We start from the raw sequence: 17457 nt of genomic DNA on the forward strand, positions 1-17457 counted from the left end.
AGGAACTTAACCTTAACAGGAGTGTGTGTGTGTGTGTGTATATGTGAAGTATAGCTGAGTGAGTGAGTAAGTGCAAGACTACAAGTGACTGCAAGTGTGTGTGCAAACTCTTGCAATGAAGCCTCTACTGTTCATCCTCTTCCTCATCAAATGGCTTCCGGATTCGCATGCTGTGGAAAAGATACAGGAGTTCTTCATTGCCGCAGTGGAGACGAGCTGGGACTACCTGAACACTGGGGCTACAGATCCAGTTGTTAATCAGAGGTACCTGTTGGTTATTTTCTTAAAACAGCGTTCCTAGTCATGATTTGTTTCTTACAAAACCTACACTTGTGTACCTGTATACAGCGTCCCAGTATACAGCAACTTTAGCATAAGTTCAACTTTTATATCATAATGTGTATTGTGCTATAAAAAAAAAGTCACAAGTTACTTATATAATATAACGCTACTAATATAGTAACTTATACTATCTGAGTTGGCAGGCAGGGTATGTATATATTTGGTATCCTAATCCAATGCATGTTGAAAAAAAAATGAAATTCAATTAGTTTTTATGTATTGAGTTTTTAACAATGAACATTGTCTCATATAGACCAAGTTATCCTCACAATTATCCTAATACACAACAAAGAAAACGTCATATATTGCTTCGCTGACATGTAATTTTTTTATATGCTGTTCATTTTTAACAGGGGATCCAGCGGTCAGAAATTTGTCAAGGCCGTGTACACTGAATTTACAGACTCCACTTTCACCATCCCGAAAACAGAACCTCCATGGGCGGGTTAGTGCGGCTAAATTGATTCTCTTATTCTCAGAACCATCAATTTTAGATTTTCCTAGTGCATACAGTATTTGAGGTTATTTTATAGGAATCAATTGGAAAAAGCACAACCGCCAGGTTGAAACACAACACAGGATCAATTCATTTCAATTCGAGGTTATTGTCATATGTACAGGAAACAATCTGTTACATCATACAATGAGTTTTTTACTCTGTGAATCCCCAAGCTTATGACAATGACATAGGCAGAAAAAAAATACAACAATGTTTAATGAGGAAAATCACTGGATATTATAGGTGGGATAAAAGGTTCTTTGGCTAGTTTGGATTTTTTTAAGCTCAGAGGTTATATTTAAAAACACATCAGATCTCCTCTTTTGTCACTTTTTGGAAATTCAAGATTTTCCCATGGCATTGAAATACATTAGCATGTCAATTCAATACAATGGTAATAAGTGTCTAAAATTGCTCCAAAATTCGAACCTGTAAAATTTTAATGTTTTTCATGGTTTTTTTTTCCCCCTGCAGGAATTCAGGGTCCTACGATCAGAGTGGAGGTGAATGACAGAGTAGTGGTCCACTTCAAGAACCTCGCCTCGTATCCTTTCAGCATTTCTCCGATCGGCATTCCCTACTGGAAACAATCTGAAGGTGAATTTACTTTGTTAGTACTAAAAATTCCATCATGAATTATTTTGTTCTTGGTGTCTCATTCTCTTATGAAAACCATGTGATAATAGTGGCTGCGCAGTTTCTTTTATTTCTAAAATCCACCCTCAAATCTGGATCAGCAGAAGCACTGAGTAATAGAAAAGCCTATTATGGCTGGGTTACTTACTGAGATGACTGACTGGGTGCAATCGTTTTTGCAGAATTCTGGATAAAATTCTCTATGTAGTTATAAATTGTTGCTTTCATAGCAGATACATAATAGAAGTATAAAAATAATGTTGCTGTTCAACAGTAACATAATTTCACAAATAAAACACTGTGTTCTAATGTACCAGATTCATTCTAAGAAGTCTCTAATGTGAGCACTTTGTTGATCTTTTTTGAAGGCAAAGTTTCTCGTCAGATTAAGTAACACAAAATGCTGATTTTCATATAATTACTTCAAATAAGCAAACCTGGTGAAAGGATATCTCTTTCTAGCTATGATAATGTCACTAACTTACTTTTACCTTTATGGCATTTGGCAGATGCCCTTATACCAAGCGGTATTTATAATACATGTATTTCAAATATGTATTTCAAATGTAAAATAGGATTTTGTAAATTGTATTTGAGAGGGCTGATGAAAATGGCTTTACATTTTATATCAATATACTTTAGTGTTTTGTATTTTTGTAGTTTTAAAATACTCTAAGATAGATTGTAAGAAGTCTTTAGTATGACATCATAAACATGCGGCCTCTGATTGGTTTGTTTTTTAAACAGAAAATGTATCTATATTGAAGAAGGTGGTGAAGGTAAGAAACTAGGTGTCTATTGAATGGTAAATATTTAATTGCTGAATATTGTACCCTACTTGAAGTAGCTGAATTTGCGCATGATTTCAACAAATTAACCACATGATTAATTAGTTCGAAACTAGTTTCTATGACTTGTTTGTCATTAAGTCAGAGCTGCTGATGCAAAGTAGGTCTAGTATTTGATCTGTTAACTGGGTGCATATGTCAGATTTATTGTGTGACTCGGACAGAGAAAAGCTGCTGCTATCAAAAATTGTTTACTCAATGTAATGTTGAAGGAACTGATCAAACAGGCAAATTGCTGAAGGGTTTGTGAAGGTATTTCATGAACCCTTGTGAAAGTATTTTAGAAATACTTTCTATTTTGAGAAAATAGTTTAAAGGCATTTTTTTATTCAAGAAGTGCTCATTTAAGAAAATGTGGAAGGTGGTTTTTAGACATGATTTAAAGACTGCTAGAGACTCTGCTGTCCCAACATAAAGTGGAAGACTTTCCACTTCCACATTTTCCCATTGTGCCAGAACAGAGAAGAGTCTGGAAACAGGTCTTCCTTGTACCTGGAGAGTTGGTGGGACCAGTCGAGCTGTGGTTGAGAATTGTACGGAGTGTTTTGCAGTGCTGGGTGAGATGGTCCATTTTTGGCATTGTAGGCAAGCGTCAGTGTTTTAAATCTGGTGTGTGCAGCTACAGGAAGCTGATAGAGGGAGCGTAGCACTAGGGTGACCCAAGCATGGTTGAAATCAAGTCACGTGGACTCATTCTGGATCAATTTAGGGGTTGAAAATCTTTCAGAGGCTGATCTGCCTACAAAGTTGTACATCTATAAAATGTAAGTATAAATAGATTTAAACAAAGTTATGTATTTATTCGTGAAGAATACATGGTCCTGGTCAATAAAATCAGTTAACACTTGATTCATAAATCCTAAATTTGGTAATGTTGGAAGTCTTTTTTTATGCAATGCTGGGATTTCTGTAATCAGTAAAAGAAGCAGACATTTTCATCAGTTAAGAAGCCTTTCGTTTTTTGTTTCACCTGTAATATAATACAAGTTTTAACCCTGGTGATAATTGAAAGCTGGGGATGATAAGAAAGCTGACTGACTAATAAAAATAATAACAATAACAATTCTTTATATAATTATTTATTTATTCTTTATTTCCTGTAAGCCTAGTTTTATATTAAATTATATAATGTATTCCATATTTATTAAAGTATGTTAGTTTTTTCCCTATACGAGTCCTGTTATGTTCTATTTAGTCAGATTTTATAGATTATACATTGTTAACACAATTAATTTATAATCTAGTTTTTATGGCTTTGTTGTTATATGTCCAGGTGCTGGTTACGAGGACTCCACATCACTCCAGGAGCAGGGGGATGATGCGGTCCAGCCTGGTGGATATTATAAATATGTGTGGGACATTCATCCTAACAGTGGACCCACCATCACAGACCCTGAGTGCCTCACATACTCCTACTCCTCACAGGTGGACATTGTGCGAGACTTAAATTCGGGACTCATCGGTGCTTTCCTCATCTGCAAATCAGGTCTGATGTTATTGGATTTTTCAGGGTCTTGGTAACAATCATGTTTTATTGCCCAATAAAAAACAATGTCATACTAATGGACCAGTTGGTTGTACATGATTTTAACTCTAATGACCATTGACCCATGTTCAGGTTCACTAACCGAGGACCGTCAACGGAAGATACCCGAGTTTGTGCTGCTATTTGCCGTATTTGATGAAAGTAAGAGTTGGTACAGGGACGTGGGCAGAGCAGCCAAACTGAGGAAATCATCTGATCGCCAACAGTTTCACACCATCAACGGATATGTCAATTCCACACTAAAAGGTTGGGTCAACATTAATTCATAATAATTAACCAATCTTGGTAGATTTTTCAGGGGTCATGAATTTTATCCTTGCAAATTTCCAGGCTTTATAATTACAGTCTATGCTAATAATATATCGAACGTTTTTTTCAAGTTTGTACTCAGTAAAGGACATTGAATGTGCTACAATTCTGAAGATATAAAAAAACTAAAGCTTTATCCTTCCTATTAAAATGTTCAGTCAGTGTGTAGTGATTACAGTCTTCATTATCCAAAGATGGAGGATTAGATAGATGGATAAATGGATGGTTGAATTTGGTTAATAGATTAATAACCAGATAAACAGTTTTGTTAAATCCATCATTTGGTGGCTTGGATACTGTATGGATGGATGTTTTGCTGAAAGGCTGTGCTTGGGCGGATGGGTGGAATGACTGACCTATTTTAATGGGGCAAAACCTCAAGATTATAGTTCTAACCAGTTTTTACACCCTTTTTATTTTTTTAACAGGTCTGAAGTTTTGCCAGAAGATTCCAGAAGTTTCCTGGCACTTTATTGGTCTGGGCTCCACTCCAGACATCCACACCATTCAGTTCCAAGACCACACATTAAAAATAATGGACCATAGACGGGTTACATTGGAAATAGCCCCTATGACCCTCACTACCGCCCTGCTCAAGCCAAATGCTGTAGGAAAGTTTCTGATTTCCTGCAGGATCCATTCACATCGGCAAGGTCAGTGGAGTCTTTTTGAGGACTTGATACAAAGAACACAAATTTCTGCGTGCTCTTCTAACACGTGTTTGTTTGTTTGTATTTATATGCTTAGCTGGTATGAGTGCCTTCTTTACTGTGGAGAACTGCCCAGAATCCAACGAGCTGCCTGAAAAGCGAAATGTCCAGCAAACTTTCGATAAAGATGATGATGATGAAGACTACCCAATGGATAATCTTTTTTCAGTTTTGTTCCGACCTGGTGGACCCCCATCGGTTCTAAGGTCTGGTGGGAGACGCCCCAAAGTCTGGGTTCATTACATCAGTGCTGAGGAGGTCATATGGGACTATAACCCTCAGGGTGACCGGTACGAACACTTGCAAAAATTTTATTTACTTCTCTGTTTATTTGAGTTTGGTGTCATTGTGAACATGTTTAAAGAGTTAATTCTTAGAGCCCAATTCAGTTTATCTGAGTAGCTTGAATGAGTTGATGTGGTACTAATATTTGTTATACCTGACTTGGCCATATCTAAGTATCTTGAAAAATCATTTGGATAAGTCATGGTCACTTAGTCATTTTGATGAGGTAACTTTGGTGAGTCTGTGTTATCCAGACAAGTAGGAGTAACATAAACAAGTCTGGGAAGAGGTCTGTGTGAACCCTGAGGTTTTTGTGTGTTTTTTTTGGAATTTATTTGTTAATTATTTTCCAGACCTTTGAAGTCGGAGCCGTCCATTCAACCAACACAGCGCTTGGGTGAAGTCTATAAGAAGGTGGCTTATGTCGAGTACACAGATAGCACATTTACAAAGAAGAAAAGCCAAAGCAATGCATTGATTGGGCCAGAGCTTAGGGGAGAAGTGAATGACCAGTTTCAGGTAACAAAAAATAATGTATAAGAAAAAATAACAAATAACAATATTTTCAAAATGTATATGCCGGCCTGAAAACTAAAGGAAAATGCTCATACACCGTCGACTAATACATTTCAGATTATTTTTAAAAATATGGCTAATCAACCATATAACATCTTTCCAAATGGACTTGTCAGCGTGCAGTCAGTGAAGAGGAGAGGTAAGAGTACACACTCGTTCATCTTAAAAATAGCAAATACACTCGATGTCCAAAAGAATGTCCACACCTATCACACCTATATGTCATGCTGAATATTGCATTTTAAACTTAGTCCTCATTTCCCGTTGTAATCATTTTTACTATTCTGAGAAGACTTTCCACTAGATTTTGGAGTGTGGCTATGGGGATCCTTCAGCCACAAGAGCATTAGTGAGTTTAGGCACAAGTGTCAGGTGACACAAAGTTCAGTCAGTGAAATCCCACAGGTGTTCAGTTATTTAAGTCCAGCCTTGGAAAACCATGTCGTTGTGGTCCACGATTTGAGCACAGCAGTATATTTATGTCAAAATATTCCAGTCTAAGGTTTGGGACCCTTCCAAAGTGATGGGAAAATTGTAACGTTACAACATACATAGACATTCTGTAGAACTGTGAGTTTCCAACTTTGTGGCGGCATTTAGAAGAAAGCCGACATACTGTATGGGTGTGATGGATAGGTGTCCACAAACATTTGGTTAAATGTGATCAAAATCTTACTTGGTGCCAAATGCAGGATTTCCTGCTCTACACATGTTATTTGAAAAGCAAAGCCGTTAAAAGCAAAGCCAAACGATTACAAATGTAATCTAAAATCTTATGTAACAGGATTACCCTTTCCCATGACCTTATAAAGATTAATGCCTGCACCTGATTTGTTTCTCACAAAGGCTAAAAGCTCTTTTTCCGAAGGTCTCACCATGTTTAGGAAGTTTTTACAGCTATTAAATGCTAATGGGCAGATTTGTGACTGATGTTTTTGGAATTTAGTGATGTTTCTGCCATCAGCATACTTTACAACGTTATCGCACATATGACTTTGATACATTGATTAAGTTATAACTGACTCTGAAAATAACCAGTGTATTTTGTGGCCTGATGGGGCGTGAAGACAAGCAGGTGGACCTGCGCTCCCTGGCTGTCCCACCAGGTGAGATAATGATGTACCTGTGGAAAGTGACAGCAGAGGATGCGCCCATGGAGGCCGACCCCCGCTGTCTGACCCGCCTCTACCAAAGCACTGTGGATCCAGAACGAGACATGGCGTCTGGCCTGGTTGGGCCACTTATCATTTGCAAATCAGAGAGTTTGGACAAACGAGGGAAAGTGGTGAGTGTAACTCTCAGTTAAAGAATTCAATAGGAAATATTGATTGTTATACTGTATGTGGTTCATAATTGAGGTCTTTATTTAAATGTTTGCTGGTTTTTTGGAGGATCCAAACCTCAGTTTGATGAATACAGGGATGGATGTTGTGTTATGCAACCGATAAAAAGACAGATGGTTTGGCCAAAAACAAACAGATGATTTTGGCAAATGGATCAGTGGGTGAAATGTATGGTGAATGGACTAATGGATAAATAGATAGACTTGGTAACATGACCAACATGTGTATATTCTTTTAGTTATCCTCAGACAGAGAAAAACACCTCATGTTCACCATTTTTGATGAAAACAAAAGCTGGTATGCCGATGAGAATTTCAAGAAGTTCAGCGAAACCCATTCCAATATCGATCGCAATGATCCCAGTTTCTACAACGCTAATGTCATGCACAGTAAGTGTCACCTATACCCTGTTTATGTTGTGTAGCAACAACTAGAAAAATAATCTAGCGGATCTTTTTCCTCGTTCAATCTCTTTTCTCTTGCAGGCGTTAATGGTTTCATGCATAACAGTCTACAGTTTAAAATGTGTGTTGGTGATGTTATGCTCTGGCACGTGGCCAATGTGGGTATGCAGAGTGATTTCCTGTCAGTGTATTTCACCGGAAACCCGTTTGAAAGAGACAGAACCTATGGTACAGTCCTTACACTTTTCCCATTGATCGGTGACACCGTCATCACTGAAATGGAGACTGAAGGTAAGAATCCAAGCTTTCTGGCTATACCATTGCCTTAATCTCATTATGGTCACTGGATTTCATAATGTGTCTGTTGTAGTGTTTCTTTAATCCTTATTCCTTAATGTAAAAATAATTTATCTAGGTGAGTGGGAGATTGGTGCCTTCGATCCCACTCTAAAAGCAAAGGGAATGAGTGTACGGTACTCTGTGTTTAACTGTGAACGAGAGCTCCCCCTGGTGGACACGGATGATTACGAGGACTTGGAGGATCAAATAGATAAGCACTTCCAAATCCCACGAGGTTTCAGGAGGAGGAATCGAACTGTAACTATCCAGGTTTGCCAAAAAGTGTCACGCAACACAAGTCAAACAAAGCAGGAAAACGACACCAAGATCCCCTTAGAGAAAAAAGGGGAGATGAACACCCTGGTATGCAAGAGAAAACTTGTCCCACTGGATGAAGGCGAGGACCTGGATGTTCTCTCTCAGGGAGGAATTCCACAGGATATTCTGGATCAATTCAATGATGTGGAAATGAGTTCTTCTAAACGCCAGAAGAGACTTGCGATTGTAGACAATGACACAGAAGCAGAGAGTGATCATCCTCCGTTTCGTTCCAACAGAACTGATACAGAATCGATGAGTGAGTCGAAAGTGGATGCCATGGTTAGGATGGAGGTAAAAAAAACAGTGAGATACCAGGATGTAGATAACCCTAAAACATCAACTCTAGATAACAGTCAATCTATTGACCTGATTAAGAAATTCCTTCAAAAATCAAGGATGAATACGACCTCAGATTTGGCTAATTTAACCGAGAGGACTCGAATAGAGATATGGCAAACAAATATCAGTGAGGCCACAAAAAGAAACGATGCAATGAGTGACAATGATGTTCTAAAAGACCCAGTTCTACAGCAGGACAAACTGATGGAAAGTCTAAATCCTCTTAAATATATCCACAAAGATGTGCAACATCTGGATTTGAGCTCTCAGTATCCCTCATCAAACTCATCACAGAACGACACCTACGTGAAAAACCTTCCAAACTTGGAGTATGACGATTACGAAGACGATGACAACAACACTACTCTGAGCTTCCCCTCAAATGACGAGCTTGATATCAGGTCTGGCGAATTGAAATTCCGTAGCTATTACATCGCAGCAGAGGAGGTTATGTGGGATTATGGGATCGACAAACCTTCTCAATTAATCAGTGCCAGGTAGAGTAAGTTTTCTTTGACTTTGCACCCTTTTCAGAGACTCAAGTTCAGTTGTAATGTAAGCTATTTACTGTGCGTAATTTGTTCTCTAAACCCACCATTCATTATGCAGATTGCCTGTTTGTGGTTTACACATCAAGGGTTGCCAGATTTTACATGATTAAAGATGTGAATATCAGATGGATATCAATGTGACATCAGACTGTCAGACAGTGATGCTGGACTGCTTCCTTACTGCATTCCATTCTGAATATTGTGTGATATTACAACTAACTGATTATGTGCAAGCCAATTAGCGAGCTGTTCTGAATATTAATAACATGAGGAAAAATGTGTCTACGCAGAGAGATGAAGAGAGGAATGAAAAAGTATTTCCCAGCCTACAAAAAAGTTGTGTACCGAGCATATCAGGATAGAGGTTTCAAGAACCCTGTGAAACGTGGCGAACTAGATGAGCACCTTGGAATTATGGGTCCTGTGATCAAGGTGGAGGTTAATGATGTCCTCACTGTAAGTGTGATCCTACTTTGAATTAGAAACATCTTAATCCTATATAGAAACAACATTTTAAAATATGTAATCATGGTTGATTTGTGGATACATTCTCCTGTTTGTCATCCGTTACAGGTCGTTTTTAAGAACACAGCCTCCAGACCGTACTCCCTGCACCTACATGGGGTGTACGATAGGACTATGGTGAGCTCTGCACCACAGGGGGCGGAACTAAGGGAGAATGAGGGACCTGGCGATCCAGTGCCTCCTGGGGAAGAAAGGATCTACAACTGGAGAATTACCAAAAGACAAGGACCGTCATCCAAAGACTTTGACTGCAAGGCCGGGGCCTATTACTCTACAGTTAATATGGTATGCAATATCACACTTGAAACTGTTAAAGAATTTGCCCCATTGTGGTTTATTAAAGCGCTACATGAGATGAAACAAACACCCGTAATTTTTTAAAAAGCAGTATAATTAAATCAACTCGGACTGTCAGGATGACGTGCATGATTTGTGTATCTCAGGAGAAGGACATGAACTCTGGTCTGATTGGTCCGTTGCTGATCTGTCGTCCAGGGACCCTCAAGCCACGTGTCCTCCTGCAACCGGGAGTGCAGGATTTATTCCTTCTTTTCACCATTTTTGATGAAACCAAGAGCTGGTATCTGGATAACAACATCGCAAAGTTTTGTACATCACCATGCAAGGCCAAATTAGATGATCCCTGGTTTGAGAGCAACAACAAATTTGCTGGTACAAGTCAAATCCCATGCTTGCTGTATATATGTTATAGTATGATGTGTTTGCTTAGCACCTTGATTACATGCAAGCTAAATCAATAGAAATATAACCAATGACCTACAGACTGTTTGATAATCGAGGTTCGGTAATTTGTCCAATTTTTGCAGAATTTTTATGTATTGACATTTATGTGCCACTCTAATTGGTTCGCTTTTCTTGATGTGATGTAGCAATCAACGGATATGTCGCAGAAACTCTACCTGGCCTGGTGGTGGCGCAGCACCAGACATCTCGCTGGCACCTGCTTAACGTGGGCAGTGGTGGAGAGTTCCATGCTGTCCACTTCCATGGATTACCATTTAGCACTGGGAAACACGAAGAACATCGCCTGGGCATCTTCAACCTTTATCCAGGTAAACATATTTAAATAATACAATAAATGTGTTTTTTTTATGCATTAAAAGACAATGAGAAATAGCTAATAATACAGAAATAGCTGTCCTGATCCAAAGATAACGCTAATGATCAGTCATTCTTCCCCTCATCCCTTGTTGCAGGTGCATTTGGAAGCATTGAAATGAGACCAGGAGTAGTGGGCACATGGCTGGTGGAGTGCACCATTGGAGATCACCAACTCTCTGGCATGAGAGCCAAACTTCTTGTTTATAGCCCACGTAAGAATCAGTAATAACCCAATATGCATTTAACGAACTTTGAAATGAAGAGAAGTACAAATGTAGAGATTTCTGTAGTCATTATTTTGTGTAAATGACCAATGACTACCTAACATTTTGAATGGATCTGGTCTTGCAGAATGTATTCAGCCACTGGGAATGCAGTCAGGATGGATCGATGATGACCAACTTACTGAATCCGATCATTGGGGTATAATAAACTATAGATCTATTGAGACTTCAGTTTTAAAATTCTGAATACCAAAATTATTTTTAGAAGCTTGAAATTTCCTTGAATCATTTCCTTGTCTGGACAGATAAATGGGAGGCAAGATTAGCCCGACTGCACTTATCTGGATCAGTTAACGCTTGGATTGGCAACAGTGAGAAATCCTGGCTCCAGGTACAGTATCCTGCTTGTTCAAAGCCAAACCGAAACATTCCTCATGCCCCGAATGTCTCTTTTGTATACTATGTTGTTTCATGTCATATATGATGTATATAAATGTATAAACAAAATGCTAAACAAATGGCCAAAGAAGCTTGTTTGTGTAGCTCCTGAATGAATATGAAATAAAATACTTTTGTTTGCATTAGGTGGATTTGCTACGGCCAATGGTGGTCCACGGGATCCAGACCCAGGGCGCAAAAACGTCATTTGGCCTGAAAGACATGTTTACTGTGATCTTTACTATCAGCTATAGTCTGGACCAGAAAACGTGGAAGACGTACAAAGGAAACAGCAGCGAATTAGGATATGTTAGTATCAGACCTAGTGCTAGCCTGAACGATTTATTAACCCTCAGAACAACGCAACAAAACATAGGACCCCACATCTGTCCGTTACAATCATAATTGACTACACAATGCATAAAAACAACACCTATATCAATGTGTTATCAGCATACTATCAGTCCCAGCCTGTATATGTGACTTAGCAACATGTGCTAGCTTCAACACACAGTTTTAGGACTAACTGTGAAATTTTAGCCTCAATACAACAACACGTAATACTACATTAATCCCGCAAATGCCAATAGAATAGCTTATCCTGTCTTATCTAGTCTATCTTGTTTTAAATTGTCCTCGTGATTTTTATATTAATAAGCCACACTTATTTTTTTTTTAACTAGAAATTTAATGGAAACCTGGATGGCTCCAGGGTGAACGAGAACCTCTTCACTCCTCCAATCATCGGCCGCTACATTCGCATCCATCCAATCACATACGTCACCAGGCCCACTCTGAGGTTTGAACTGCTGGGCTGCGACCTCAACAGTGAGTACATACAAAGTCAAATGAAACGAATACTGCAACAAATCTATATGTAACAGATGGGTCTAAAAGGTCTGAAGAATTCTTTTCTAAAACCTAAGTGTAACCTTTGGTTAAAGGTATTAGAAATAAAAAGGAACCGACTACACCACCTGGGTTATTTATTCACCCAGGAAAATAAATTGAACGCAAAAGAAAAATTAAACCAAAAAGTTACAAAAATATGAAGGACCCTGCTGGTTCGGATGGGGTTAAAGACAGAGACGTGACTTTCCAAAAATAGTACAAGTTTATTTCACAGAAAATGCTTACAAATATTTTAAAATACCAGTTACAGCTTACCAGTTATTTACCCACAATTGGAGAGACTAGATTAATTCCACTTTTTAAACAGAAGGGACAAAAACACCCAGCAAATTAGTGCATAATTCTTAAACAATGAAACCAAAAAATAAACCAAAAACAAAGCCAACACACAAACATACTCTCCCCTTCTGTTTAAGTCTCAAATCACGGCTCATCAGATAATTACATGTGGAAATAATTACATAAATGGCAATCTATAAAACAGCTGGTAGAAATATCCACAAAACAGCTTGTAGAAATATCTATAAAACAGCTGGTAGAAATATCCACAAAACAGCTTGTAGAAATATCTATAAAACAGCTTGTATAAAACAGCTTGTATAAAACATCAGCTAGCACTCTTTGGCCGCACCTCATAAACGGGGTTACACTATTGTCACTATATGCTACCTGCGTTCACGCGCACATCCTTTTTCTAGCCACACAGCCTACAGATAGGAAAGGTATCAAAGAGCCAAACTCAACAGTGCTTTTTATAAAGCCAAGAACACGCTGAACTAATTACGTGGCACAGGTGTGGGTTAGGGTTAGGGTTAGGGTTAGGGTTAGTCAATGTCAAAGCGCATCTCTGCAGCAGTTTTAAAATTAACCCATTATGTATGCCTGTCTATTTGTCTTTATTTTAAAAGCCATTCAACTGAGACCACTAATATTTAGTGCTTGAATAATACATACAATTACAGGGAGTAGTCTGTAACTGCTTCTGTCTGTTATAAATAAAAAAGCCAGAATTTTTTTCTTCAATATTAAACACCAGTATAAACAATTTTGCTATGAAATCTGAATACTGTCCAAGTCGATCAGTGCATTGAGAGTTTGGTAATGTTTTCAAGACCCCAAAAAAATGATGGTATCGGTTTCAGGTTGCTCGATGCCGTTAGGAATGCAAAGAAGACTGATTCCCAAGAACTCGGTTAGCGCTTCCACCTTCCGGGAAAGCTGGAGAAATTCGTGGTACCCAGACCTTGCCCGGCTCAACCAAGATGGCAGCGCCAATGCATGGAGACCCAAGGTACCTTGAGGAAAAACCGATTTCAAATTGCTATTCGTCTACTTGCATGCTACAAATATTCCCTTGCAGAATCTATTAGCATTTATACCACAGTGTGACCATTATTGAAAAGTGAAATTTAAGGAATAATAAAATGCAAAAGAACACTTTAAGACATAATTCATTCATCGTTATTATAGTGATTTTTGGCGTATACCAAAAAAGCCTACTATTAATCAAGAATCTGGCGGTAATAGCACCACTGTTACCAAAAAATGTACTGATAAAAGGTTTATCAGTAATCTGGTGTCTCTTGGCAGCTGCACGTTTAAACACTATTGTTAAGCGCTTCCTATAGCCGTGTGTTTTGGAGCGAGACGTGCGAGCCACATTGTTTCGCTCCCCGAACATGACTCATCACTTTCACCACTTCCGTCTGAAAGCAGCCACACACACACACACACACACACTACGAATATGGAGTGGTCAGAGGTACAGTACTGTTACCTTCCCAGTGTTGATTAATTCCCACAAGACCCATACTTACAACACACTTATTTCACTTATGCTGCAACTAGAGAGGATTTATTCTTTTTATCAAACAAATGACACGTTTGTGGCATATTTGTGATTTGTGTATTTGTGTGTAGTTATTATACCGTTTGTAACATTTCTTTCTTTTACCCTTTCTTTTCTTTTCTAGTCTAGTAACCCATACGAGTGGCTGCAGGTGGACTTCCAGGTAGTGAAGAGAGTCACTGGCATTGTCACACAGGGGGCCAAATCTGTGTTCACAAGCATGATGGTAACCGAGTTCTCCATCTCGGTTAGTGACGATGGCCACAGCTGGGCCATGGTCACCGAGCCGGGAACACAACGAGAGAAGGTGTGTAAAGAGTCTCTTTTTACTAAATACCGACTAAGATTTGCATCCAAAAATTTTCAAAATCACACAGTGATGAATATGCGTGAGTAAATAAATCATTATTCCATTTACCCCGTTTTGTTTTCCTATAGTACTGAATTAGAAAACCCTTTCTTTTTTCTTTGTATGAGGTTCCTATGGGACAGATTCCCAGTCCATACTGGTAGATGAGTCGTCACATGTCCTATAATACTGACCTGGAATTGAATTAAAATATGGAAATGGTTCAAGTGTTTAGATGGCGGATTTTTCAATTTTCGAAGACTATTTTCTGAAAACATTGTCTGAAGTACAGTATATATTCAAACAGATCTGAATTTCCCAAATTTAGAGGCAAACAATAGGAGATGATATATTGATATAGTATTAGTATAAAGTACATTTTCTGAACCTGACTCTCTATTTGAGTCTATAAATGAATCTGTTTTTCTCTTCAATGAAAAATATTGATTCATTGAAATAATAAAAGTTAATAGCACACTACTTTTGAAGCGTTATAAAGTGTACTGCCTTTCACTTATGAATGCGTCCATTCATCTGCAGATCTTCGAAGGGAACAGCGAGCACGACGAGCAGAAGCTGAACGTGTTCGTGCCTCCGCTGTTCACCCGATTCATTCGCATCCATCCAAAAGGATGGGTTAATGACATCGCTCTGAGGGTGGAGTTCCTGGGCTGTGATACGCAACAAAGACTCTGAGAGACACCATGTGTTTGTGTGTGTGTGTGAGAGAGAGAGAGAGAGAGAGAGAGAGAGAGAGAGAGAGAGATAGTAAAAGTGTGTGAAGGAGAAATGTGAGAGAAATATAATGTTAGGGAAAAAAAAGGAGGTAATAGACATCGAATGTAAAATGTTTTTTTTATTTTGCTGTAAATGGATTTCTAAACAGTTGGGACCTACTGAGAGAAGAATATTTATTACTATATATTTAAGAAAAAGTGTATAGACTAGGATGCCTTTTCATTATGTATACCCGTGTCACTTTAGGTATATGTACAGCTGCTAACAGCCAGTTTGCTGTATGTGTGTGTGTGTGTGTGTGTGTGTGTGTGTGTGTGTGTGTGTGTGGTGTTGCTGTACACTACAACTTTGTTGGTTCAGCTTCTAGGTGTACAGTTAGAGAGCATAGTTTATCGTTTCCCATACACAGTCTGCGTTAACCCTTTATCTTTGGCCGTTTATGACCACAGCGCTGCTGTTGTACCTGATAACACTCATACAAGCAGAACACACACTGTTACCATGGCAGTGTCACTGCTAATCTAACAAGGGTTCATTGAAAAATATCTGGCCTTCTGTGCTTCCTGTGGTCCTTTATATTGAATGACTAATACATTTTTTATGGTCTAGTTAGTGACCTGTTCATGTAGACCTGGTGAAAAGGCAATTCAGTATATACAGGAAATCATATGTATTTATATTTATTCTTATTCTATGTGTTTATTCTGCCAGTCAGTATTATTTATGACCTACGCAACAGATCTCTATCAGACATGCTGCTCATTAGACGTATTTAAAGAACGTTTTCGATCTGCTCACGTGACTACAAGAGGATCAAATATCAGTATTCATTTATCAGCCACGTTATCTTAGCCACGTGTACTGTCCCATCTCGAGGACACTATTAACACTACTAATGTTTTATTTGGAATGTAGACGTTTGCACTGTGAAAGAATTTATATGACTTCATGTGATGTGATTTATAATGAAATAAAAGGATTAAAGCGTGAAACTGGTGTGTGCGCCCCGGCATTTCGACCCATTAAACCGGGTACTTCGGTTACTCAAAACAGAATCGATCCACAGAAAAAAACAGGCCACAGTTCAGTTCATGATTCATTCATGCTTTTTGATTTTAATCATCCACAATGGTGTTAATGTATTAAAATGTATTTAATTACTGTATTTAAGTAGCAAAGCATTAAATAATGGAAAATCCTGACTCTAACTTGCCACAACACCCGTGGATATATTTGCTATTTTTTTTTATTAGTTGAAAAGGTTTTGGTCTCATGATCATTTAAATAGATATCAGTGTTTAGGGATTTCATATTATTAATAGATTGGTTTGCTGAGAGTCTTTTTAGATAAACTGAGTTCTGAGAATTGACATTATAGCCATAATAAATCATAGTACTTTGAAAACCAAATGCTTTTGCACTTTTACTTAAGTGAAAGTTCAAATAGAGGACTATTACTATTAACTCAAGTACATGGTTTGTGTACTTCGTCCATCACTGGGTGTAAAATCTGCTACTGATTTAGGGTGAGGATCCCGGAATCTCAAAGAAAATTGGAAAAAACAATGTCTCGGCAAACATGACTAAGCTAAACCAATTCCGAGTTCCAACTAATACTAATGAAGCATACAAGGACTTATCGAAATACACAGGAAATCCAACCACTGCGGTCTACACTTCATTACACAATAGATAACTTCATTTAAATGTGATAAAGGTTAAACCTCGAATGAAATCAAAACCTCTTTTGCTCAGAGTGATGTAAAAGCATATGATTACACTTTCTAGTATACACTTGTGCAGGAGAACTCAGATCCACAATCTGTTGTCACTCGGAAGAGGATGAAGTTATTGCTTCATGATGTTTCAGGGGTTTTTTCCTTGCCACTAACCTAGATTTCTGTAACACTGACCTTTGTGACAATGCCCAAGGCACCTATTTTCAGAACAACACTATAAATCGACTTTTACTTATCCATGAACCACTCACTCGAAACGGTTAAACGTTTAAAACATAAATTGTTCATTTATTTAATTTTGTATTTGACTATGCAGATTTCCATTATTTTGCTAATCACATGGTCAAGTAAAAAAAAAAAAAAAAATTTACCACATATTACAGCATGATTACAAGAAAGTGTTCAAAACACCTGCACAACACACACTGTCTCAATCGTTCTAAATGCACTACATTGCCTTAATTCGTTACTGAAACTTTGTTCCTGAGTGATGCAAACAGGATGTTGCTCTTA

General features: G+C 38.2%; 1 protein-coding gene across 1 annotated transcript; it reads left to right on the forward strand.

Annotated features, from left to right (window-relative positions):
• On the forward strand, window positions 1-16197 carry f8 (coagulation factor VIII, procoagulant component). The gene is made up of 25 exons (XM_083566021.1): window positions 1-264; window positions 696-787; window positions 1316-1438; window positions 3599-3811; window positions 3944-4117; window positions 4609-4833; window positions 4928-5180; window positions 5529-5694; window positions 5809-5890; window positions 6819-7036; window positions 7333-7483; window positions 7580-7789; window positions 7914-8994; window positions 9339-9504; window positions 9622-9858; window positions 10017-10245; window positions 10464-10646; window positions 10791-10907; window positions 11047-11118; window positions 11225-11310; window positions 11505-11666; window positions 12041-12185; window positions 13412-13560; window positions 14243-14425; window positions 15008-16197. Exons 1-25 carry the CDS (start codon window positions 116-118, stop codon window positions 15161-15163), a joined length of 5022 nt encoding a protein of 1673 aa, XP_083422147.1. The 5' UTR covers window positions 1-115; the 3' UTR covers window positions 15164-16197.
• Window positions 16198-17457: the final 1260 nt, after the last annotated feature.

Source organism: Silurus aristotelis (genome assembly GCF_946808225.1).
Source record: "Silurus aristotelis genome assembly, chromosome: 17".
Taxonomy (NCBI): domain Eukaryota; kingdom Metazoa; phylum Chordata; class Actinopteri; order Siluriformes; family Siluridae; genus Silurus; species Silurus aristotelis.